This window comes from Mus caroli, chromosome 9, assembly GCF_900094665.2.
Source record: "Mus caroli chromosome 9, CAROLI_EIJ_v1.1, whole genome shotgun sequence".
In the NCBI taxonomy this organism is placed as follows: domain Eukaryota; kingdom Metazoa; phylum Chordata; class Mammalia; order Rodentia; family Muridae; genus Mus; species Mus caroli.
Window position 1 is genome coordinate 18430553 of NC_034578.1, and position 22093 is coordinate 18452645.

At 45.1% G+C, this 22093-nt stretch overlaps 1 protein-coding gene across 7 annotated transcripts in view; it reads left to right on the forward strand.

The window, feature by feature from the left end:
* The window catches only part of Kiaa0895 (KIAA0895 ortholog), a 50795-nt gene that overhangs the window by 18383 nt on the left and 10319 nt on the right, over positions 1-22093 (forward strand). For 3 of the 7 annotated variants that reach the window (XM_029481777.1, XM_021173174.2, XM_021173175.2), the window contains exons 2-4: positions 11926-12620; positions 18135-18278; positions 19444-19576. In XM_029481777.1, coding sequence (XP_029337637.1) covers positions 12201-12620; positions 18135-18278; positions 19444-19576 — 697 coding nt within the window. In that variant the 5' untranslated portion in view covers positions 11926-12200. Of the gene's footprint in view, positions 1-353; positions 653-6203; positions 6393-11925; positions 12621-18134; positions 18279-19443; positions 19577-22093 lie in introns of those variants that run through there. The other 4 variants (XM_029481775.1, XM_021173170.2, XM_021173173.2 and 1 more) reach the window with 4 other exon arrangements.

Genomic DNA, 22093 nt, shown 5'->3' on the forward strand with positions numbered 1-22093 from the left:
ACCAGGCTGGCCTCGAACTCAGAAATCCGCCTGCCTCTGCCTCCCGAGTGCTGGGATTAAAGGCGTGTGCAACCACGCCCGGCTCATATTTTCTTCTAAAATCGCCCTATTTATTTCATACCATGTAAATTAGCTGGAAGGTCAGGGGTCTGAATTTGCTCTGGTCAACTAAAACTCAGAATTATTACACCATTTCTATATCCCTCTGCCATCATGAAATGAGGCCTTGAGCCTCATACAGATGCTGACCTCCCCACACAAACACCCCAGCCTCTGCGGACCAGCTCCTTGCACGGGTCCGCGCTGTGCACGCTGGGAGTTGTAGTTCGCTTCCCTTCTCTCCCTTCGAGCAGGGTGTCAGTCGCAGGAGCGCCTCCAGCGGCGAGCATGTTTGGTGGCGTGGAGTGCGGGAAGAAGGCAGGATCGTCTCCTAGCAACGGGGTTGCAGCGACGTCACCGTGGCGGGTTCTTAGCGCTGAGACTAGGTGGAACCGCCAGAGCGCTTTCCAGCCTCTGGGTAAGACGTGGTCCTCCACCTTGCGCTGCCAGTCCTGCCCCACCTGGTCTCGAGCTGCCTTACGGGAGTTTTCGTCGGTGCGGCCCGCCGGCCTTGGCCTTGGCGGGACGATGCTGGAATCTATTCGCGTAACGGGTGAGTGTAGGCACTGCTGGCCCAAGTGGCGCGGCTGCAGCGGGTGGAGACCGTTGGGTTTGGGACTCGGAAGACCGGGCGCAGTCACACAGCCCTAGCCCAGCAGAGGGAAGGGGCAAGAGCTGTGCAATCTAGAGAGTGTAGAGTCCAATACGATTCCAGAGCATTTTAGGTGTGTAGTAAGGTGTTATATTGTCTAGAATGTTCAGAAAAAAAAAAAAAATCAGCTGTGAAAACACATCTCTACATTTCAGTGTATGTTGTGTATTTTTGTTTGCATTTATTAGCAAACATTTTGAATTGATGTTATTAATAAGAGCAGGTGTTTAGATCCAAGGTTGGAAAGTTTGTCTTTCTATTTTGAATAGATATGCATATTAGCCATATTAAATCTTTAATAATATTAAACAGTTCCAGAGTCATTTTCCTAGCATTTGATTCTGCATGAAAACATTTCTGCAGGACAGATACCAAAACAACGGAATAAAGGGAAATAGCTAATTCCCACAGTAGAGTCAAAATAAGCCTAGAACTTTTAGCTTCAGGGTATTGCAGCACCCAGTAGACCAATTTTCCGAATTAGTTGTTTTGAACCCATGACCCTCCTGCCTCAGTCTCCCCAGTGCTAAGATATGGACATCAATAGCTAAAGCCATTCTTTAAGTTAGCATACAAAGTAAGAGGTTTCATTATGGTACTTTGAAACTCCTTTTCATTGTATGTTATTGCAGAACTTTTGAAACTGAAAAACTAAATTATTTTTAAGTGAAACTGCTTTCTCATCTTAATTTTTTTACACTGTTTGTTGTTCAGTGTATAAAACACAGAACCTATGTTGTGCCATTCCGATAACCTACAGACTATTCCACTGTTATGTTGACAGGAGACATGCAGTTATAAAAGCCAAGATCTTAGAGGCCACTTAAATTGGCATTAGGCTTTTTAAAATTGTGATTTGATGTAGATATAACTCTTTCACCTTAAAACACATTATCAGAGGCAGACGCAGGTGAGCTTAGTCAGCCTGGTCCTCAGAAGTTCCAGACCAGCCACTGATACCCTGTCTCTAAGAACAAACAAACAAAACCCCCAAACAATACAATGCCAAAACGTTGCTTTAAACCATCAAGCCTGGCAGGAGAGGGGCAAATATGAGGAGGACTCAGTGGTCCATGTGCACTAGGCTGTGCAGGCGGGCTGATGGGATACTTGTGTACTAGAGACTCGAACTAGAGGCTCCAACAGGAGATGCCAGGAAGAAATGCATTTTTATGTACACTAACACAGGTAATGAAAACTTCCAGTCCTTTCTATGATATAGAACAAGGCCTCTCAGCCACAGCAGTTTAATATTGAAGGAGTTAATTCTTTATTGTGAGCGACTGTTTTAACACACAGAGAATTGTGACAACCAAAAATGCCTTGTGGGTGGCAAAATACTCTCCCTGTCATCCAGTTAAAACCATTGCCTGCAAGACAATAGATTCTGTTACCATGTGAGTCACTGGGTTTAGAAACTACACCAATTAAAATTATTTTCTCCCAAACCGAAAGTCATTGTGGTGAGAGAATGATTAAAATATTAGTATGTCATATGATTAAAATATAGTATTAGAAAACAGATATGTTGAGAGTCTGCAGTATAGACTGTATTCCTGTAGAGCCAGGGGTTTGCAGATGGATTCTTTTTAAACTGAACACATACTCTTGTTAAATCAGTTCTTTCACCAGAATTTAATGGACTATAAGTGGCAGACCTTCGTGGTCGTGCATTTTCTGATGTAGGTAACTTGGCAGTGAAACACTAGCCTTAGGGAAACTTGTCTCTGGTATTTTTAAACATTCACCATTGTTACAAAGCGATTATTAGTATTAGTATTGTTAGTTTATTATATAGACTCTCCCGTTGTCTAGGCTTCGTGCTGACATATCTGTCAATCAATAAATGGGACAACCAGAACCTTTATGGAGAGTGTAGCTGAGAACCAGATCTGTACTACCCAGACTTCCCCTCACTCTGCAGTGTCTCAGATGCCCCTGCCCCTTTCTTGCCAGTAGAACTTGATTGCAATAAGAACACTGATGAAAATGTGGACCTTTTTTCTTTTTGCTTTGAAAGAGCAATACATATGCCAGCCTGGTGTCACGGGCCTGGAACCCTAGCTACTGGGAAGCTGCAGCAGGGAGATGCAAGTTCAGGTCTTCCTGGCTAACTTAGTGAGTGCCTGTTCCAAAATACATGTAAAGGGTCTGGGGGACTGGGGATGGCCCAGCTGAGAGCGTGCTCGCCTAGCATGCAAGCACCCTGCCTGCTTCTGGTGCCCAGTGCCAGCTAGTCCAGGTGTGGTAGTGCACACTTAAAGCCCTACCACCCAAGATGTGGAGGGAGAGAATCACAAGTTCAAGTATGGTAAAAAGCTATAAATGTAGACTAAAGTGGCATTTTAAATTCCAAAACTGAAGCAGTTGTTTGTAAAATCACTTTGTATGGTACCCGAGTTTTACTTAGTCATGACTAGTCTATGATCTAGACATAACATCCTCGTGAAACTGCTGACAGGAGGGTGAGGTGACACAGAAGTGAAAGTTATTAAAAAAAAAAAGTATGTTGCTTAGAAATGGCATCAAGTCAGAAAAGGTTTATTTTCTTTCCTCTCTCACTCCTCCCTCTGTCCCTTGTCCCTTTGTCCCTTTCTTTCCTGTTTTTTTCTGCACGGTACAGAGTGGCCTCTTGGCCTAGTCTCCTGAGTGCTGGCATTACAGGTTGCAACACCATACCTAGCTCTAGCTCACCTCTTATAACTCTCTCTCCCCACCTCTTCCACTCCCTCTCCCTCCCCTCTCCCTCCTCTCCTCCCCTCCCCTCCCTGTTCCTCCCCTTTTCCATTCCCTCTCTCTCCCCTTCTCCACTCCCTCCCCATTCCCCTCCCTTGCCCTCCCCTTCCATCCCCCTCCCCCTCCCCCTCTCCTCACTTTGTAGCTGTGACTGCTGCAGAGCTCACAGCAGTCCTGTCTCCAGGATCTCATAAGGACCACAGCTAGCTACTTCAGTGTCTCATGTCTTTCTGGGATAATGTTCTTTTCTATCAAGTCTCAGACAAGCAGCTCTGCATGGTGGGTGCACCTGTTATCTCAGGATTTGGAAGATCAGGGGTTCATGGCTATCCTTAGCTACACAGTGAGTTTGAGGCCAGTCTGGGATCTGTGAGACCTTGTCACAAAAACCAAAACTCCCAGAATCCTAGCATTGTGGTTCACCCATGCAATCCCAGTGGCCCAGTACTTGGTGTCATGTTTTTTGTTTTTGCTTTCAGTTTTTTTTTCCTGTGAAATCTGCCTGCCCTCGCCTCCAGAGTGCTGGGCAAAACGGCCTGAGCCAGCCATGCTTGGTTTCCTTTCAGTTTTTAGAAACAGGGTTTCACTATGTAGTCCCTGTTGGCCTCAGTTAGAGTTCCTCCTGCCTTTGCCTCCCAAGTGCTAGGTTTGTAGGTGTGAGCTGCCCAGTGGCTGCCTCCATGCTGAGTGAGTACTCCAAAGTCCCTGTGGAGAGCACCTCAGCGCTACCCTAGTAGTGATAACAACAGTGCAAACTGTTGAGAGAGAGAGAGAGAGAGAGAGAGAGAGAGAGATGGGAGTAATAAGCATACTGCAGCACATGTGTGAATGTCAGAGCATGATTTTCTGGATTCAGTTTGTCTTAGTCAGGGTTTCTATTCCTGCACAAACATCATGACCAAGAAGCAAGTTGGGGAGGAAAGTGTTTATTCAGCTTACACTTCCACATTGCTATTCATCACAGAAAGAAGTCAGGACTGGAACTCAAGCAGGGCAGGAGGCAGCAGCTGATACAGGGGCTATGGAGAGATGTTCTTTACAGGCTTGCTCAGCCTGCTCTCTTATAGAACCAAGACTACCAGCCCAGAGATGGCACCACCTACAAGGGGACCTCACCCCTTGATCACTAATTGAGAAAATGCCTTACAGTTGGATCTCATGGAGGCATTTTCCCAACTGAAGCTCCTTTCTCTGTGATAACTCCAGCTGTGTCAAGTTGACACAAAACTAGCCAGTACACAGTTCTTGCCTTCTACTTTGTGAATTGATTTAGCAACAAGCACCTTTACCCATCTCGCCAACCCTAATAAGAGCCTTCTAATGTGACACTTATTTTGTGTTGCTTCTGTGGTTAGAGATCTGTAAGCACTTTAGTCCTGATGGTGGAGATGAGCAAGCGTTGACTTATAACTACGGACAGACACAAATCTTTCCCGAGCTTTAGGAGAAACTCCATCCACATCTATGACGCCTCCTCTCCAGCCTCGTCTTCCCACTTCTGTAGTACCAATCCTCAGATCCTCCCTGCCTCCCTAGGTTTGCCTCTTCTCCCTGGCTGCTTGGCTAACTGCTACTTATCCGGCATCAGAAAGCACTTAGTAGGTCAGTTCTCACTTCACACCAGACTCTCCTGACACCTTGATGTAACTGTCATGGTTACAGTTTATATATATATATATATATGTACATATATATTACATATATATATATATATATATATATATATATATATATATATGTAATTTGTATTGACGGCTTTCCCAACAGCAAAACTCTGAACTCTTTGCAGTGTGGGACTGCTTTCAATTGGTTTGCTCTCCTTGGTGCTTAAGAAAGGGGAAACAGAAAGGCAGCCTAGGGAGGGGAAGAACTTGAGAAAGAAGGACAGAGAATTTGGTCCCTTGAATGTTGTTGTTCTCTATTTTCTTTTTGCAGGGGTGGGGCAGTGTTTTTTACATAGGTTCTCATTCTAGCCCAGAATGGCTTGGAACTCACTGTATAGCCCAGGCTACTCCCTTGTCTCAGCCTCCCCTAAAAATTAGAAGCAAAAGCTAGGGGCCTAAGCTAACTTTGCTGTTCGCGAACGACATATAAATGTAGTCGTGTATTCCTTTGATCTAGCTTCCACTGTTCAACATTACCTGATGTTTCTCAGCGCTGGCACTGGTAACTTCACTTTTATTTTCTCTGCACACAATACTCTAGTATTCTGATAAGTACTGTTTGATAGATATCATCTGAGTGCAAGAGATGAAATGCTCTAACATCAAAGTGTTTCTCTTTGGACATTGTGGGGCTTTTGTTTTCTTCTGTTTTATATTCCTGTTGGCAATCAGACATCCTTTTTGCAACATTAACCCAAGTTGTCGGGTTTATAATAAGTATTAGTGCATCATGAAATTTTCATTTGGCCAGGAGTATAGCTAAGTGGCAGAACAGCTAGTTAGTATATGCAAGACCCTAGGTTCAAAACCCAGAACTGTACTCAGAGACAGCTCTCCAAGTTCCAGGCTAGCCTGGTCTACATAGAGTTCCAGGCCAGCCAGGGTGGTACAGAAGAGACCTTGTATCAAAAAAACAAAACAAACAAAAAACCCCCAAAAGCTGGGCAGTGTGTGTGAGGTGGGGTGGGGGTGGGGGGTGGAGAGATTGCTCAGCAGGTTAGAGCACTTGCTGAGTTTTAGAGGACAATAGTTCAGCCACCATGTACTGACAGGTACCAGGATCTGGCTCCAAGGGACGGAACCATCTCTTCTGGCACCTGAGGAACTGTACACGAGTGGCATCCATTCCATTCACGCAGACACACAGAAAGACGCTGGGGCAAAAACAAGAAAGGAAGAAGATAAACTCAGAACAGCAAAACAAAAAGAAAAGAGAGAAGCACCATTTTGTCAGCCATCTGGTATTTTTCCACTGCGTGTTGTTTTTGCTGGTCTCGTTTGTAGTCAGGACTTTATAACTTTTCAGAAACCTAAGCCATTCCCAGCAGTGAAACGCTTGTTTACTGAGCAGTGTCCCTTCTCCTGCATGCTTTTAGATAGGAACAAGAGCCCCGATGGGTTTAATGATTAGGCTAATGTTACAGAGAGTCCTTGACAGAGCCGGGGAGGAAGCCAGGAATCTGAGTGTCCTTTCCTCCTGTTCTAGATACATAGGAAGCTTTTGTTGTATTGGCAAATTCAGTGTATTTATCAGAGTGCTAATGCTGAGAAGCAGTTTTAATGAAGTAATACTATTTGTCTTTTAAGATGTTTGGTTAACCCGGTTAGCCTGTATACAAATGGTTTCAACTGTGTATGCAGTGGATTTGGGTTATTCTTTCTCCTCCCTACCCCTCACCCCTCTCCCACGCCCGGGGCCTTCCCTTCATGTCTTCTTGGCCTTTGGAGGGATGCTTACAGGAATATACAGGACAGAAGCAGCACTTTACCAGTGACCACTATGAAAATGGTCTCTCTTTTCTGGCAACCATTACCAGCTTTACCTTATGCAAGCAGCCATAGCTACCGTGAGTTGATGGTGCCCAGCCCTCCTGTGTCTGGGAACACCACTTCACAGCAGCCCTCCCGATAACCTTTTCACCTTATCTTCTGTGGTGTTATCTGGGTCCTGGAAGTGGGGGGATGATGCAGCGACGAGTCCACACTCACGTGTGTCCTGCATTTTGAAGAGGTGTGAGAGCAAAGAGCTGCACTGATCTGTGGGCACAAGGATAAGTGTTTATTCCCAGGCCGCTTAGCAAGGAAATGGTAGCAGGGTCTTCTGAGGGTGGATGACCTTCTCAGCCACAGGTTCTTGGCACTCCAGGTTTTTAATAAAAGAGTTGCGAGTGACTGAAGTGCTCTGGAAGTAGGGGATGACTTGTGAGAGTCACTCTGTCTCTCCACCATGGGGTTCCAGTAATTGGACTCAGGTTGGCAAGATTGATGGTAAGTACCCTCTGAGCCACCTTGAATGGCCCTTGTTATAATTTCTGTTTGTTTTTTGAAGCACACATCTTTGCTGTGTGACTCTCACTTTTAACTGACTCATGCCGGTATTTCTGCCTTAAGCCTCCCGAGTAGACATATGAGCCACTGCAGACTGCTCTGGTTCTGTTCCATTTAATATAATGGAAATAGAATTTCTGTGATTGGGAAATAAATTGCGACAGGACTGGCCTCACCATCACACTGGGAGATTGTGCAGAGAGGGACCTAGGCCCTCAGTAGACATCGACAAGAGACCTGAACTGCAGGGACTGCTGGGGAGAGGGTCTGCAGGGCACTGATGCTTCCCACTCCTCCAGGAAGACTTGGCAGGACTTTATTTTTGCAGTCAGGATTGTTGTTTTTAATAGGCTATCTTTCATTTATTCTTTGCAATTCTGTACATGTTAACCATATGCACTTGATTATTTGCATTTCCATCTTCCTCCTCCTCCTCTTCCTCTCCCTCCTCCTCCTCTTCCTCTTCCTCCTCTTCCTCTCAGGTACCCCCTCCCAGGAGTGGGCTAAATAAAGATGTTTTGATTTAGGCTTGAAAACAAGGGTATGAGAGGCACTCAGAAGGAGGCAAGGCACACCCAAGAAAGCAAAGTAGAGCCATGGGAAGTAAGACATACCCAAGTGCCGGGCGTGGTGCCACACTCAGAGGTAGAGGCAGGCAAATTTCTGAGTTCGAGGCCATCCTGGTCTACAAAGTGAGTTCCAGGACAGCTAGGGCCACACAGAGAAACCCTGTCTCAAAAACAACAACAACAACAACAAAACAAACAACAAAAAAAAGACATACCCAAGTGAGGGTGTGGACTCCTCAAGGGGGAGGGGGTAAGAGCTTTAGTTTTGTAGTGATTGTGGTTTGGTTTGATTTGGTTTTTGAGGCTTAAGCTCAGCTCCAGCACTGTATACTTAAGATAGCCTTGAACTAATGATCTTACTGCCTTGCCCTCCTTCCCAAGTGTGCGGCTGCTGTTACAAGGTGCTGGGGCACTGCATCCAGGGCTTCATCCATCTAGCTAAGGTAGGGTACACCTGCAGTCTCAGGGCTACTTAAAAAGTGCTCTGACACATAATAAGGTTGTATTGTTGTTTTTGTTTTAGACAGAGTCTCAGTATGTGGTCCTGGCTGACCTGGATCTCATTATGCAGACTGGGCTTATCTTGAATTTATAGCAATCCACCTGTCTCTGCTTCTGGAGTCCTGGGGTTAAAGTTGTGTGCCACCACATCTAGCCTTAATAGGTTTTAATTTGGATGTTTTTGGTACTTTTGACTAAATAAAATAAATCAATTAGCCCCTTGGTCTTAAGAGTACTTTAAGTTTTCAGAATCAACCCATTTTTACATTGAATATTCACCTTTTAAAAATCAGCTCAGCCAAGCATGGTAACCTACCTCTGTAATCCCAGCAGTTGGGCTGAGTGGGAGAATGCCAGCCTGGGTTGCATGAGTTCCAGGCAAGTCTGGCTTCCACAGAATAAGAACCTGTCTCAAAACAAACAAAGAAACTATAAAAACATGGATTCCTCAGAGTAATTTTTATTAATTGGTTTTAGAATGGTTTGATTTACTTGATTCTGTGAAGATGGATAAAATGGATAAAATGACTTGGCTGCCTCCCTTTTCTGTTTCAGGGCTCCAAGTCTTACAGTCCCTGCACTCTGACCTCTGTCCTCTGCTTCCCTGTGGTGTCGGTTTCATTGTCTTCTGTGTGACTTTTTATCTCCTGAACTTGTGTCCTTTTGAGGACATTGACATTGTTGCTGAGCGTTTGGAGCTCTGCCCTGTCCTGGTGCTCGTTAGCTCGTTAGCTCATTTGCCTTGCTAGCCCAGTTTTGACTATCTCTTGGCGACACCAAAGTCTGAGCCTCCTGAGAAACTGCCACCAACCGGCTTGTGATGGAAATAGTATTTGTCTTTCTACGTTGGGCTGATTGAATCTTTAACATCTTAGATGACATCTTTGTACAGTTCATCTTCAACATGACCTGTAAAATCTAAACTGCTACATCAGTTTTATTTTATTTTATTTTATTCCGTTTTATTTTTCTTCTATGCGTATGGGCATTCGCCTGCATGTGTGTTTGGTTACCATGTGGATGCCTGTTGCCCGTGGAGGGCAGATGAGGGCATCACATCCCCTGAGATTGGAGTTACAGACAATTGTGAGCTGCCGTCTGGGTGCTGGATATGAGGCCCACATCTTCTGCAAGAGCAGCCGTCCCTCCAGCCCCTCCCCCTCTAATTTGCATCTAGTTACATTTACAAGTTCATACTTTTATATGATCTTTTAGACACTAGAGTTAAACTTTCACCTGTTGTCTAAGAAATTTGGTTTTTTGTATTTTTGCTTTTTGGTTTTTCTTGAAGTAGGGTCTCACATAACGTAGGCTGGCCTTATGCTTGCTATGTCGACAAAGTGACCTTACTTCTCCAGTGAGTTCTGGACTGTAGGCAAGAAATTTTACTTAAAGGTCTTTAGGTATCTTACATACTTAGAATGTCTGTTACCTACCTTTGACCTGGTATTGTTTCTTCACCCTAAACACTAAACTTCTGGACTTTAAAACTGACATTTTGCCAGCCATGGTGGCACACACCCATAATCCCAGCACTTGGGGAAGAGGACCATTGTGAGTTCTAGGCCAGCCTGGGCTACCAAGTGACATCCTGCTCGACTTTGACATGATGCTAGTTTGGAATATCTCTTCATGTAAGTAACTGTCCTATAAAAAGGATGTCCTAGACTCTGCTCAAAACATGCCAGGAGTCTGCCCTGCGTGATGACCATGTGCTGTATCAAAAGGCTTCAGAGTCAGACGTCAGTTGTAGGCCTGGGCTGTAACTACATGGAAGAGCATTCACCTAGTATATGGGGAGCCATGGGTTCATCCTTAGCACTAGTGGGGAAAAGCAGAAACACAGAAACAACTCAAGTGTGTATTTATAGAGACATGTGCCAAATACACTATCCCTTTGCGGAATAAAAGATTCTAAAGGACAGAAACTAAGTTTATGAGACAGGGTCTCATGTACTCAGTCTACCCTAGAACTCTAAGAATAATCTGGGACTCTTGACCCTCCCACTTCCATCTCTGAAATGCAGGGATTCCTGGTGAGTCACCTGACAGCTAACAGCTTTGAAGCTGGTGCATGAGCAAGCAGTCTAAGCAATTTAACTGCTTAAGGCACTCGAGGCTTAAAGACAAAGTCTTCAATTGCCATTTACTGTACTGATACTGGTAATCATAATTTTATTTTTTTCTTTTTTGGCAACAGCATCTCATGTAGCCCAGGCTGGTCTAAAAGTACACGGCTAAGTCTAACCTTGAAATTGTGACTCTCTTGCTTCTATCTTTCAAGTTTGGAGATTACAGGAATGTGGTACTACCTCCGCCACCCAAAAAATATTGTTGCTGTTTCTCTGTGCTGGGGAATAGCAAACATTTCATCGCCAAGCTGCCATCCCAGCTCTCATCCAGTTACTAGGAGTGACTGGCCTTACTGAACCATGCTGACACACACATGCCATAGTTGTTGTAGTGACTGGCCTTCTGAAACATGCTGACACACACACATGCCATAGTTGTTGTTGTTGTTGTTTTTAAACAGGATCTCGCTGTGTAGCCCTGGCTGACCTGGAACACACTGTAGACCAGGCTGTCTCAGTCTCATGCATATCCACTGCCTCTGCTCCCCCAGTGCTGGGAATAAAGGCTGCACCCAGCGGTCATCTCCCAAATCTTAAAAATGTTTTTAAGGTAGAAAAGCACTGTTAAGTTTGTACTTTTGAGGTTTGGGTTGGAGGGTGGTTATTGCTTTGTCTTAATTTTTTGTCTCTGTAGCCCTGGCTTTCCTGGAACTTGATCCTGGAACTGGTCTTGAACTCAGAGATCCTCCTGCCTTTGCCTCACTAGTGCTAGGATTAAACATACCCAGCTAGTTTGTTTTAAGATAACTAAGGTCTTGCTGTGCAACTCTGGGTTAGCACTCACTGGTTACTCCAGGTTGGCCTGGGACCCCAGACAGTCCTATTGCTTCTGTTTCCTGAGTTCTGATTACAGGTGCAAGCACACCCACAGCAGGCTTCCTTTACTGTGGTTATCTCTGTATTTAGTTCCAAATGTCAAGCTTGTATTAACCTCTTGGATGGTGATCTGGTGCCGTCACAGTCTGTCCATGGAACGCTCACAGCAATGAGGCATTCAGGGCACTTGTGTGTTTTATGTCATTTTACTAGACTGTCACCACGTGTGTAGCTTGAAGCGGAACATTCCAGTGGATAATGTATGGTAGCGTAGTAACAGGGCCGTTTCACGCTTGCACCAGCGTTTCTAGAGAGGTTTGCAGGTTTATAACGCTCACAGAAGCTTCAGGGTTATTGCATCTTCTCCGAAGTGCGCTTCATCTGGTCTCTCTGTTGTTTCTTTGTTTTGGTTTTGTTTATTATCACAGAAAAGCTTCACTGGCCTGAACATGAACTTGCTAAGAAGTTTGTTCTAAATGCAGAAGAGGCATTGATCACTGACAGCAAAAGAAGCTTTTCGAGTTTGTCCTCTGGAGTTCTCAAGGACACTTTCACAACTGGAACCAGTAGTTACAATGTTCTACTACAGAGCAAGGAGGAGAAAAAGCACCATTCACAAAAGCGGTTTTCCTCTGCCTGCTCCAAACAACATAGAAAGCCCAGCAAATCTCCTAGTTCCTCTCATAGCAAAGATCCTAGCAGGATGACAGCCCTGGTGCCTGGGACAGGCGCTGGCACTTGGTACTGCCTAGATGGGCAGTCTGCTGTTTTTGTTACTAGCTCAGTACCAAGTCCTGTAAAGTTCACCCGTGATATCTCTATTACAGGAAGCAGCCTAGCACTGCCACCTAAACCAAAAAGCAAGGTCAAACGACACAATCTGACCCGGCTTCCAAAGCCAAAGCCACAGCCTCAGCTGTGTAGAAGCTTTGAGAAAGGAGATGAGCTTTCTGGGAAAAAGCTTTGTATATTGACCGCTATAAAGCCCATCAACCTGGAGAAGGAAAAACTACGGTTCTTCAAGTCGGACTACACTTACAACCCTCAGTTTGAGTACGCCAATCCCACTCTGCCAGGGGCGTTAGCCAAACACAGCAACGCCTCTGACCGGTTTCTTAAGCAGGTAAAATACCACTTTGGTAGTAGTATGCATATCGTTATAAAGCTAAAGTGATTATCTACCATTGTGTAAGCAATGAAGGAGATGCCTTCATATCCTCTATTATCAACACCCACCAGGGAGGGGTAGCTATGTGATAAGAAATTTGTAGGGAGTGTTTTTGCTCACCTGTATGAGAACTATGTTGTAGTAATAAAAATCTACACACTCTGTGCAGTGTTCTCTGACTAGAAGACACTAGTCTGTGTTTTGACTTAGAATTATGAATTGTGGCTCATTAGCCAACACACAGATAAGGGCTAGGTAGACTGCACTGTTTGTGTCGTCCGTGTCCCCTCCCCCTGCCCCCGGGGTCTAGGAGATCAAACTTGGAGTCTTGGACATTCTGGGCAATTGTTCTACCATCGGATGACATCCCTTCATGAGCACAAGAGAGACAGGCTCTAGTAACCCAGGCTAACCTCAGATTAACAGTAGGACTGAAGAGAATCTTGAACTCTAGATCTCTCTGCTTTTACCTTCCACGTACTAGGACCAGACTCCTGCCACTAAGTCTGCCAACCTCAGGTAGTCAGCCCCCAAGACACAGGGTTAGATGGGAGAGAACAACTGCATATATTGCCCTCTGACTTCCTAGGCATGTGTGTGTCATATCACACATACAGTTTTAAAAATAAATAAACTCTAAGTCCTGGGCTTACAAGAGTGTGCTCTCCATAACTACATTATAAAGCTTTTTAAAATTCTTAAAATGATTTTAAATATGCTGTGTATTTCCTTTGGGAGAACTCGTCTCTTGCTGTGTTTTCCAGTGAGCCCTCAGTCTTTTATTTGCTTGTGGTTCCGACAGGATTTCAGGTGCGCAGCCGCAGCCTGGTCTAGAGTTCCTGTGTAGGGATGACCTTGACCTCCTGGCTGTCCGGCTGCTTGCTTTATGCATTCTGGGGAATCAGACCCTAGGCTTCAAGCATCCAAGGCAAGCCCTACCCATTGAGCTACACCCAGGCTAGTTTGCTGTTCTTTTTAGTTCCTATCATCCTTCTGCCTTTTGTCTTCTCTTCTTTATTGTTACATAGGAAAATACATAATCTTTACATAGGAAAATGTTTAAAATCATTCTAAGTGATTACCTCCCCTCAGTGCTGAAAACAACTTTTTGAGGCTGTACATACAAGCCCCTCTAGCACTTAGGAGGCTGCAGTAGGAAGATCTCCAGTATGAGCTAGCCTGGGCTACTTCTAGTTTCATTCTGTTGCTGTAAGAGAACAGACCAGAAGCAGTGTAAGGGAGATGGGTTCTCATCCCTGAGGGAAGGCAGGGCTGGAATTGGAAGGCAGGGAACTGGCTCATAGCTATGCAAGTACAGCAGAAAGCATGGGAAACCACTGCTGGATGGGTCCTCACAGGCAGGACTATGCTTTCTCAGCTGCTTATATAGTCCAGGTCTGCTTGCCAGGACATGAGGGCTGTAGTTCAGTGCTAGAGCTCTTGCCTAGAGTGTATGAGGGCCCAGAATCATTACCAATACTGGCAGTTTTTTTTTTTTATTAAAACACTTATTCAATGTGTAGGTGTTTTGCCTGCATGTATGTCTGTAAAATGTGTGTACTTGGTGCCCATAGAGACCATAAACTGGAGTTACAGACACTTGTGAATCGCCATGTAAGTGCTGGGACTCAAACCAGGGTCCCCTGCAGGGGCAGCCAATGTTCTGAACCTCTGAGTCCTCTCTGTCCCCTTGCCGTACTGTTTTAAAGGCTGGGTTTAAGGACGCCATGCCTATATTCCTAGCACCTGGAAAGTTGCGGACAGGACAACCAAGGTCATGGTCACCCTTGGTTACATAGCTCAGGGCCAGCCTAGGCCATGTGAGACCCTATCTGAAGCCTTCCCTCCCACCCTCACACCCCCACACAAAGACTATCTTGTTGGGTACAATTGGATTATGCCTGTAGTTGGAGTATTTGAGAGGCGAAGGTAAAATGGTCTACTGACTCTATGAAGTTATTCAGAATTCAGGAGAAAAATCTTAGATTTTACAACTTTTTGAAAAGAAAAGAAATGGGGTTTGGGGGTTGGATATTAGCAACATGGGAAAGACAATGCTCCTAATAAAACACTTATTTGAGGGGCTGGAGAGATGGCTCAGTGGTTAAGAGCACTGACTGCTCTTCCAGAAGTCCTGAGTTCAAATCCCAGCAACCACATGGTGGCTCACAACCATCTGTAATGACATCTGATGCCCTCTGGTGTGTCTGAAGACAGCTACAGTGTACTTACATAAAATAATAAATAAGTCTTTTAAAAAAAAACACTTATTTACACTAAATTCTAAAATTAAAGTCTAGTAGTCCTGACAAAGTCAATACTTTATAGAGATTTGGGAAATAGACTACAGAGCACGGACTTCCCCATGTCCATTTTGTCCTTCTAACAATTCCATAAGGTAAGTAGGATAAAGGCCTTGGTATCTCCATGTTACCAGTGAAGAGAGCAAGCCCAGGAAAGGTGGAACCACATTGCTAAGTGGTGGAGCCTTACTGGGAAGCCAGGCCTCCTAACCGTTCCTCTTCCGACAGGGTCACCCCTGGTCCTCTATCAGTGTCCCCATTGTAAATAGGTTTTCACTGAATCAAACTGCACTTGAGAAGAGAGTATTTGTTAGCACATAACTGTGGAAGTAGCTTGTGATGGTCACATTCCAAACAAAAAACAAACTAGCTAATAATCTGAAGAAGATCTGTTAGCAGGGCACTGAGGTTGTTCAGACCGTTTGCCGCCTCATCAAAGACGACAACGGTCATTTGTAGAGAAAACGATTTTCATTTTATAGATGAAGTATTTACATGCCTTATGCTAGTTTTAAACTTAGGATGAACTTCAGGATGTTTACTATGGCACACTCCTTTAGTCCCAGAACTCGGGAGCAGAGGCAGGCAGATCTCTTGTGAGTTCAAGGCCAGCCTGGTCTATTGAGTTGAGTTCCAAGACCTTCAGGGCTACACAGAGAAACCCTGTTTTGAAACCAAACAAACAAAGCAGATTCTGGGGCCAGATGTGGGCTGCATGCCTTTAATCTCCGTGCTCAGGGAGCAGAGGTGGGCTGCATGCCTTTAATCTCCGTGCTCAGGGAGCAGAGGTGGGGCTGCATGCCTTTAATCTCCGTGCTCAGGGAGCAGAGGTGGGGCTGCATGCCTTTAATCTCCGTGCTCAGGGAGCAGAGGTGGGCAGATCTCTGTGACTTGACACTGGCCCTGTCTCAAAAAACAGTCACTGTCTTAGGTGTCACTGTCTATTGCTGTGACAAAACACCATGACTAAAAAGCAAGCTGGGGAGGAGAGGGTTTATTGACTAGCTTACACTTCCACACTGCTGTTCATCATTAAAGAAAGTCAGGACAGGAGCTCAAGCAGGGCTGGAACCTGGAGGCAGGAGCTGATGCAGAGGTCATGGAGGGCGCTGCCCACAGACTTGCATCCCCCCCACCCCCCCACCCCTCCCACCCCCGTTTGCTCAGCCTGCCTTATTGAACCTAGCCCAGGATGGCACCACCCACAAATGGGCTGAGCCCTCCCACACTGATTACTAATTAAAAAAGTGCCTTACAGTTAGATCTCATGGAGGAGGCAGCCCATCAACTTAGGCTCTTCCTCTCTGCTGCCTCTAGCTTGTATTAAACTGACCCACAAAATCAGCCAGTACAATGTGCCCCCTCCCCCCCAACAAAACCAAGCGGAAAAACCAGGTTCTGATTTAATAGGCATAAAGACCAGCTGCAGGCCAAGGCCTGTGTTTACAACAGCCTGGCTATCCTAGTGCCTGCCACTGCCCTTGGCCCTCCTGAGTAGCAAGGCTTTGGCAGCAAAAGCCTGTTGGAGTATTTTGGTTGTGATAACTTTATGATGCGCCCTCATTCCTTACTAATGTATTCGTGTGTTGAGTCACACATTGTGATTTTTCCCTCCTATTTTGACGTATCAGATGTGTTGTTTATAGTGCTGGTACAGTACGAACCCGTATCAGCATGGATGTGCTGGTTAGCATTTACTGATGACAGAGGTTGACGTACCTTCTCAGTGCTGGCAGATTGCCGCTGTCCTTACCAGACTCACAACAGCCCAGAAACAGGATTTCTTTTCATACGTTTTCTTGAAGATTTGTTCAATGTTCTGTATATGAGGGGTTTTAAAAAGATTTATTGATTGTTATGTGTATTTATTGATTGTTATGGGTCTGTTCACTGTGTGCAAGTGTGGTGAATGCATAGATGCCTACGGAGGCCAGAGGCAGATGTTAGGTGCCTGGAACTGAGTCACAGACCACTGTGCACTGCTGTGTGAGTGCTGGGGCCCAGACTGGGTGGGTCTGCCAGAGCGCCCCCCCCCCCCCGTGCCCAGAGTGCAGCGAAGTAAACGCTCACCTCATGGAATTGTCAGGTTTCCTCCCAATTAGAGTCTTACTTCCTGTGGCTTTCTTGGAGGTTCTGATAATTTGTGGTTTGTTTTTCTTTTTTTACCAGATTTTTAATTAGTTTTCACTTTGTGTATATTTGGAAAAACATTTCAACTTTTTAAGATGATGAGAAGTGGATAGTACATCGCCCTAGACGAAAGATGGAAATATTTTAAGACTGTCACCCTCCTCCTCCTCTTCTTCCTCCTTCTCCTCATCATCATTGTCACCAAAGAGTATTATTTTTTGTCACGAGAATAAAAGCTTGCTTTGCCCTTCAGTAGTCTTTCAGTCTTGTGCTCCTCTGCCTGTGTTTCCGATCAGGACTTTTGCTTGCCTCTTGAATAAATTTTCCTTGCTACTTTGCTCAAAAAAGCAGATGTATCCAAGTGGTGCACAGATATAAATGCAGGCAAAATACCCATAACACACAAGTAAATAAACAGATGCATTCTAAGCAGATTTTATAGATCGTTACAGAGGTGATTTGATAGATTGTTAGAGAGGACTGGTTGTCTTGTATGTTTTTAAATTTTTAAGTTTTTTCCCCTTTATCTAAATGGTACTTGTAACCTACTAACTGATTTGGAGACATACTCGGTTTACATTGGAGTTCTTCCAAACCACCATGTATCTTGTCAAGAAGCCAATATCCTCTCTGTCCAGCTTCTCCTAGCGGCAGTTACAGGTGCAATGTGCAGTATGCCAGCTGCTGCATCTCTGGCTAAAGAGACTAGAAGACAGGGAAGAAGAGCGTTTGTATTGTCCCCCGACCTCCTTTCCCTTTTCGGTTAGCCTCACTGCGTATCCTGGAGGCGCCCCACAGGAAGCATCTAAAGCTCAGACACGTGCCACTGGGCCAGCAAGAGCACTTGTAAGTTCACAGGCATCTATAGAAAACTTCAAAAGTCAGTGGAAACTAAGCTCAGAAAATGTGCAGCTGGAGTTTCAGCTTAACTTCGTAACCAGTAAATCTGAACGCGTCTTGACAAATAAGGTCCTAATTAGCTAACTTCATCTCATAATGGCATGAGCTGCTGACTTAATCTCCCTTTCTTTTACAGTCCATCAATATTATGGAGCTGACTTTACAAAAATATGGAAGTTATGAAAAATTTGAACAAGCTACTGGTGGTAGCTTGTTGTCTAAAACTCGAATCTGGAGTCATGTTAGAAAGTACATGGTGAAGGAAGGCTGCCTGGGAGAGGTATGGTCATGGGTGGGCAGGGCCTGGGAGAGGCATGGGCCATGGGTGGGCAGGGCAAGATTAGTGCCAAATGCAAGCTCTTTTCTGCAGGTTTTGTTTGGTCAGTCCTGTTTTACTGGTTGGATTGGGTTCTTGCCATCTGTCTTTTGCTCCTAGTGTCATTTCTGTATGTGCAGCAATAGCATTATGTGAGTTTCTCAATGAGAATTATTGAAGAGAGATTTTGCTGCAGTGTTCTTAGTCATCAGTCTCAAAACCAGCACTGACAAGGTGCAAGTTTCTCACACATGCATGTGCTAGACCTTCCCAGTTTTGTGTGGATTCGGAGGCTTGGGCGAGCACTCTGCTGTGAGGCTCTATTCCTACCTTTTCTGTTTGGCTTGATACAGATCTCACTAAGTTGCTCAGGCTGGCCTGGAATTCTCTCTGCAGCCCAGACCTTCTTCCTGCTTTAGTTTCTCTAGTCTTTGGGGTACCCTTTCTTCTGTCTTCTTTCTTTTCCTTCTTCCTTCCCTTCTTTCTTCCCTCCTTCCCTCCCTTCCTTCCTCCCTTCCTCCCTTCTTTCCTTCACTTCCCCCCTCTCTTCCTTCCTCTTTGTTAAGACAGGGTCTCTTTCAGTCCTAACTGTCCTGGAGCTGACTATATAGACCAGGGTGGACTTGAACTCACCGAGATCCTCCTGTCTTTGCCTCTCAAGTGCTGGCATTAAAGGTATATGCTACCACAACCAGCCTCCTTCGTTTTCTTTCAGTCCAATGTATCCAATGAAAATCTCAGAGGGTTAAAATGATAAGGTTCAAAAGCAAACAACACAAAACCAATTAGACAGTTCAAATGTGGCCGGACGTACACGTCATCAACTTAGGTGAATTGGGTAATCAATAGGTGAATAGGCCTGTTATTTTTTGCAAAAACTTTCCTCTCCATTTACATTTGTGTGTGTATGCATGACTGTGCATGTGTGTATTATATACATATATTTATATGTATGTGGGAACATGCATGCCACAGCGTGTGTGGTAGTCACAGGACAAGGGGACAACATTTGAGAGTTACTGGGAGCATGTTGGTTTTGGAGAGCTTGGCTCACCAGCCTTGATGTTGAGCATCCTATCCCTGCGTCATCTCACAGCCCTGTATGTGTGTCTCTCCTCTTGCTGCCCAGATTGTAGTTCATCTCACCGAAGACCTGCTTTCCAGGGCATCCATGACGGTAGTAAACGGATGCCCGACTCTAACCATCAATATTTCTACTGCACGAGAGCACTGGCTGGAGGGCATGCTGAGGCACGAGATAGGTAGGGGCACCCTTTCTACTCACTCATGTGACTGTCAAGAATTACCTGCTATTCTTTCAGAGTGATTTTTTCTTAGTAATGTTTAGTAAAAATTCATGATGTTGTTAAGCCTTGCAGGGACTGTATGTCATTTCAAATTAGAATTTTACAACACTGTCTTGGGAAGTCATTTCCATCCTTTTGGTTTTAGTTCCACATCTGAAATTGAGGGCATTCATGCTTAGGGAAGAGACAGGAAGAAAAGGAAAAGTTATTCTTCTCTAATTAAAGACTTGGAGAAGTCGTCCGTCTGTCCGTCCATCCGGGATAGCACACGCCATAGCTGCTGCAGCAATCACTGTACTAGAGTCTTGCTTTCTGGGAAGGCAAAGGACATTATCTCACTTAAGGGATGTTTATTTCCACCATCTCTTCAGCATGGCTGAAAGTAAACCCACTTTGCTGCAAGGTGGTCCTTTAGCCAGGACCACCTTGGGCTGGCCCAAGTAGATTAACTCTAATGTTTTGGGTAGCTAGAAGTGTTAGGTCTCCATCAATGGCCAAAGATATATTCCATCCTCTTGAACAAAAGGAAATAGCTTTATATTTTGAGTATAACATCTGGTCCTCTGATAGAGGCCAGCATCCTTTAGGAGATAGGTTATAATTGGGAAATAGATATAACCCATGTGTGCTAGTTTGAATAGGAATGGCCCCAATTGACTCATGTGTTTGAGTGCTTGGCCATAGGAAGTGGCCTTTTTGGAGTGGGTGTGGCCTTTTTGGAGGACATGTGTCTCTAGGGGGTGGGCTTTGAGATCTCAGAAGCTTAAGCCATGCCCAAGGTGCACAAGGGTGCCTGTGGATCCAGATATAGAGCTTTCAGCTCCTTTTTCAGCACCATGTCTGCCTGCATGCTGCCATGTTTCCTGACATGATAATAATGGACTGAACCACTGAAACTGTAAGCCAGCCCCAATGAAATGTTGTCCTTATAAGAACTGCATGGTTGTGGTGTCTCTTCATAACAGTAGAAACCAGGATAGTTGCTGAGGCCAGGTGTGTGGCAGGGGTGCCCCTGCATGGAGGCCCAGAGAGGCCATTGTGTGAAGCTGTTGAAGCCTGGATTGCTTTGGATACCCCAAGGTGTTAGAGATTCCAGAGCCACGGGATACCTGCCCCACCCCAATACGCTAACAGGGAGTGGAACAAGCCCAAGAGAGAGAAGTGTGTTGCAGTCAACAAAGCTGAGAGGTGGAGAACTGAAGAGCATTTTGACATCAGATACGGAGATGCAGAGTTTGGAGTTTGCCCAGTTGGTTTTCAGTCTTGCTTTGGTCCAGTCTTTCCTCACTATGTTTCCTTTCCTCCCTTTTGGAATGGTAATATATATCCTATCAGAAGTATGTGATCTGCTTTTTTATTTTGAGTTTACAGAGATTACAGCTAAGAGATTGCATGAGTCCCAGAAGAGACTGTGAACTTTGGACTTTTAACCAAGCTTGAGACTGTTACAGACTATGGAGACTTTTACGTTGGACTGAATACATTTCTGCATTATGGCTCCAAGCCTATGGGGGCAGGGGATGGAACGTGGTGGATTGAATAGGAATGGCCCCTATAGGCTCAGATGTTTGCTTGGTCTCAGAGACTGGCACTGTTAGGAGGTGTGGCTTTGTTGGAGTAGGTGTGTCATTAGGAGGTGGAATTTGAGGTCTCAGAATCTCAAGCCACACCCACTGTAACATCCTGATGTAGAACTCTCAGCTCCTTCTCTGGCACCCTGTCTGCCTGCATGCTGCCAGTTTCCCACCATGACAATAATGGGCTAGACCTCTAACTGTAAGCCAGTCCCAATTACATGTTCTTCTTTATAAGATAGGTTCTTGGTGTTTGTTCACAGCAATAGAAACCCTAAGACACTCTTCTACTCTGAGAATCTAGAAACCCAGTTCCAAAGCTGCTGCCAGAAAGGACTGTTGTCTGACTGACTCAGTCCTGCCCTTGTGTGGTGTGCATCCTCCAGTGTTATTCATTTTAGGCTGAGACCTAAACCAGAGCTAACTTCTGCCATTTCTGGCCTCTGTTCAGGACGGGACCAAGATTATTTTCAGCTTATTGTCAGGGACATAAACTGAGGCCCCCATCCTTAAACTTCTGCCTTGTTTCTACCTCCGGTTCTCATCATCCCTGAAGAGGTAATCCTAACCAACTGCCTTCAGGAAATTTGGGTTGATAACAGAATCTGGTTTCTTCCTCCTGGGTGGGCCCATTGGTTATGTCCTCCCGGTGCCTCTCCAGTGGAACTATCTGGAGATATAAACGTGCATCCATGGTTTCCTTTCAAGTTAGTGACTTGCCCTTGGATAGAGGTGCATCTGTGGGATAAAGGCAACAAAGGAGTCTGGGGCTCATGATATTGGAGCCTTCTAAACAGAGGAAAGATTTCATCCCACCAGGAGCAGGCCATACTTAGTACAAAGCCCTCTGTTGTGCTCCAAGGAGTTTGTTTCTTTTGTTTGGCCTCCGAGGCCTGAC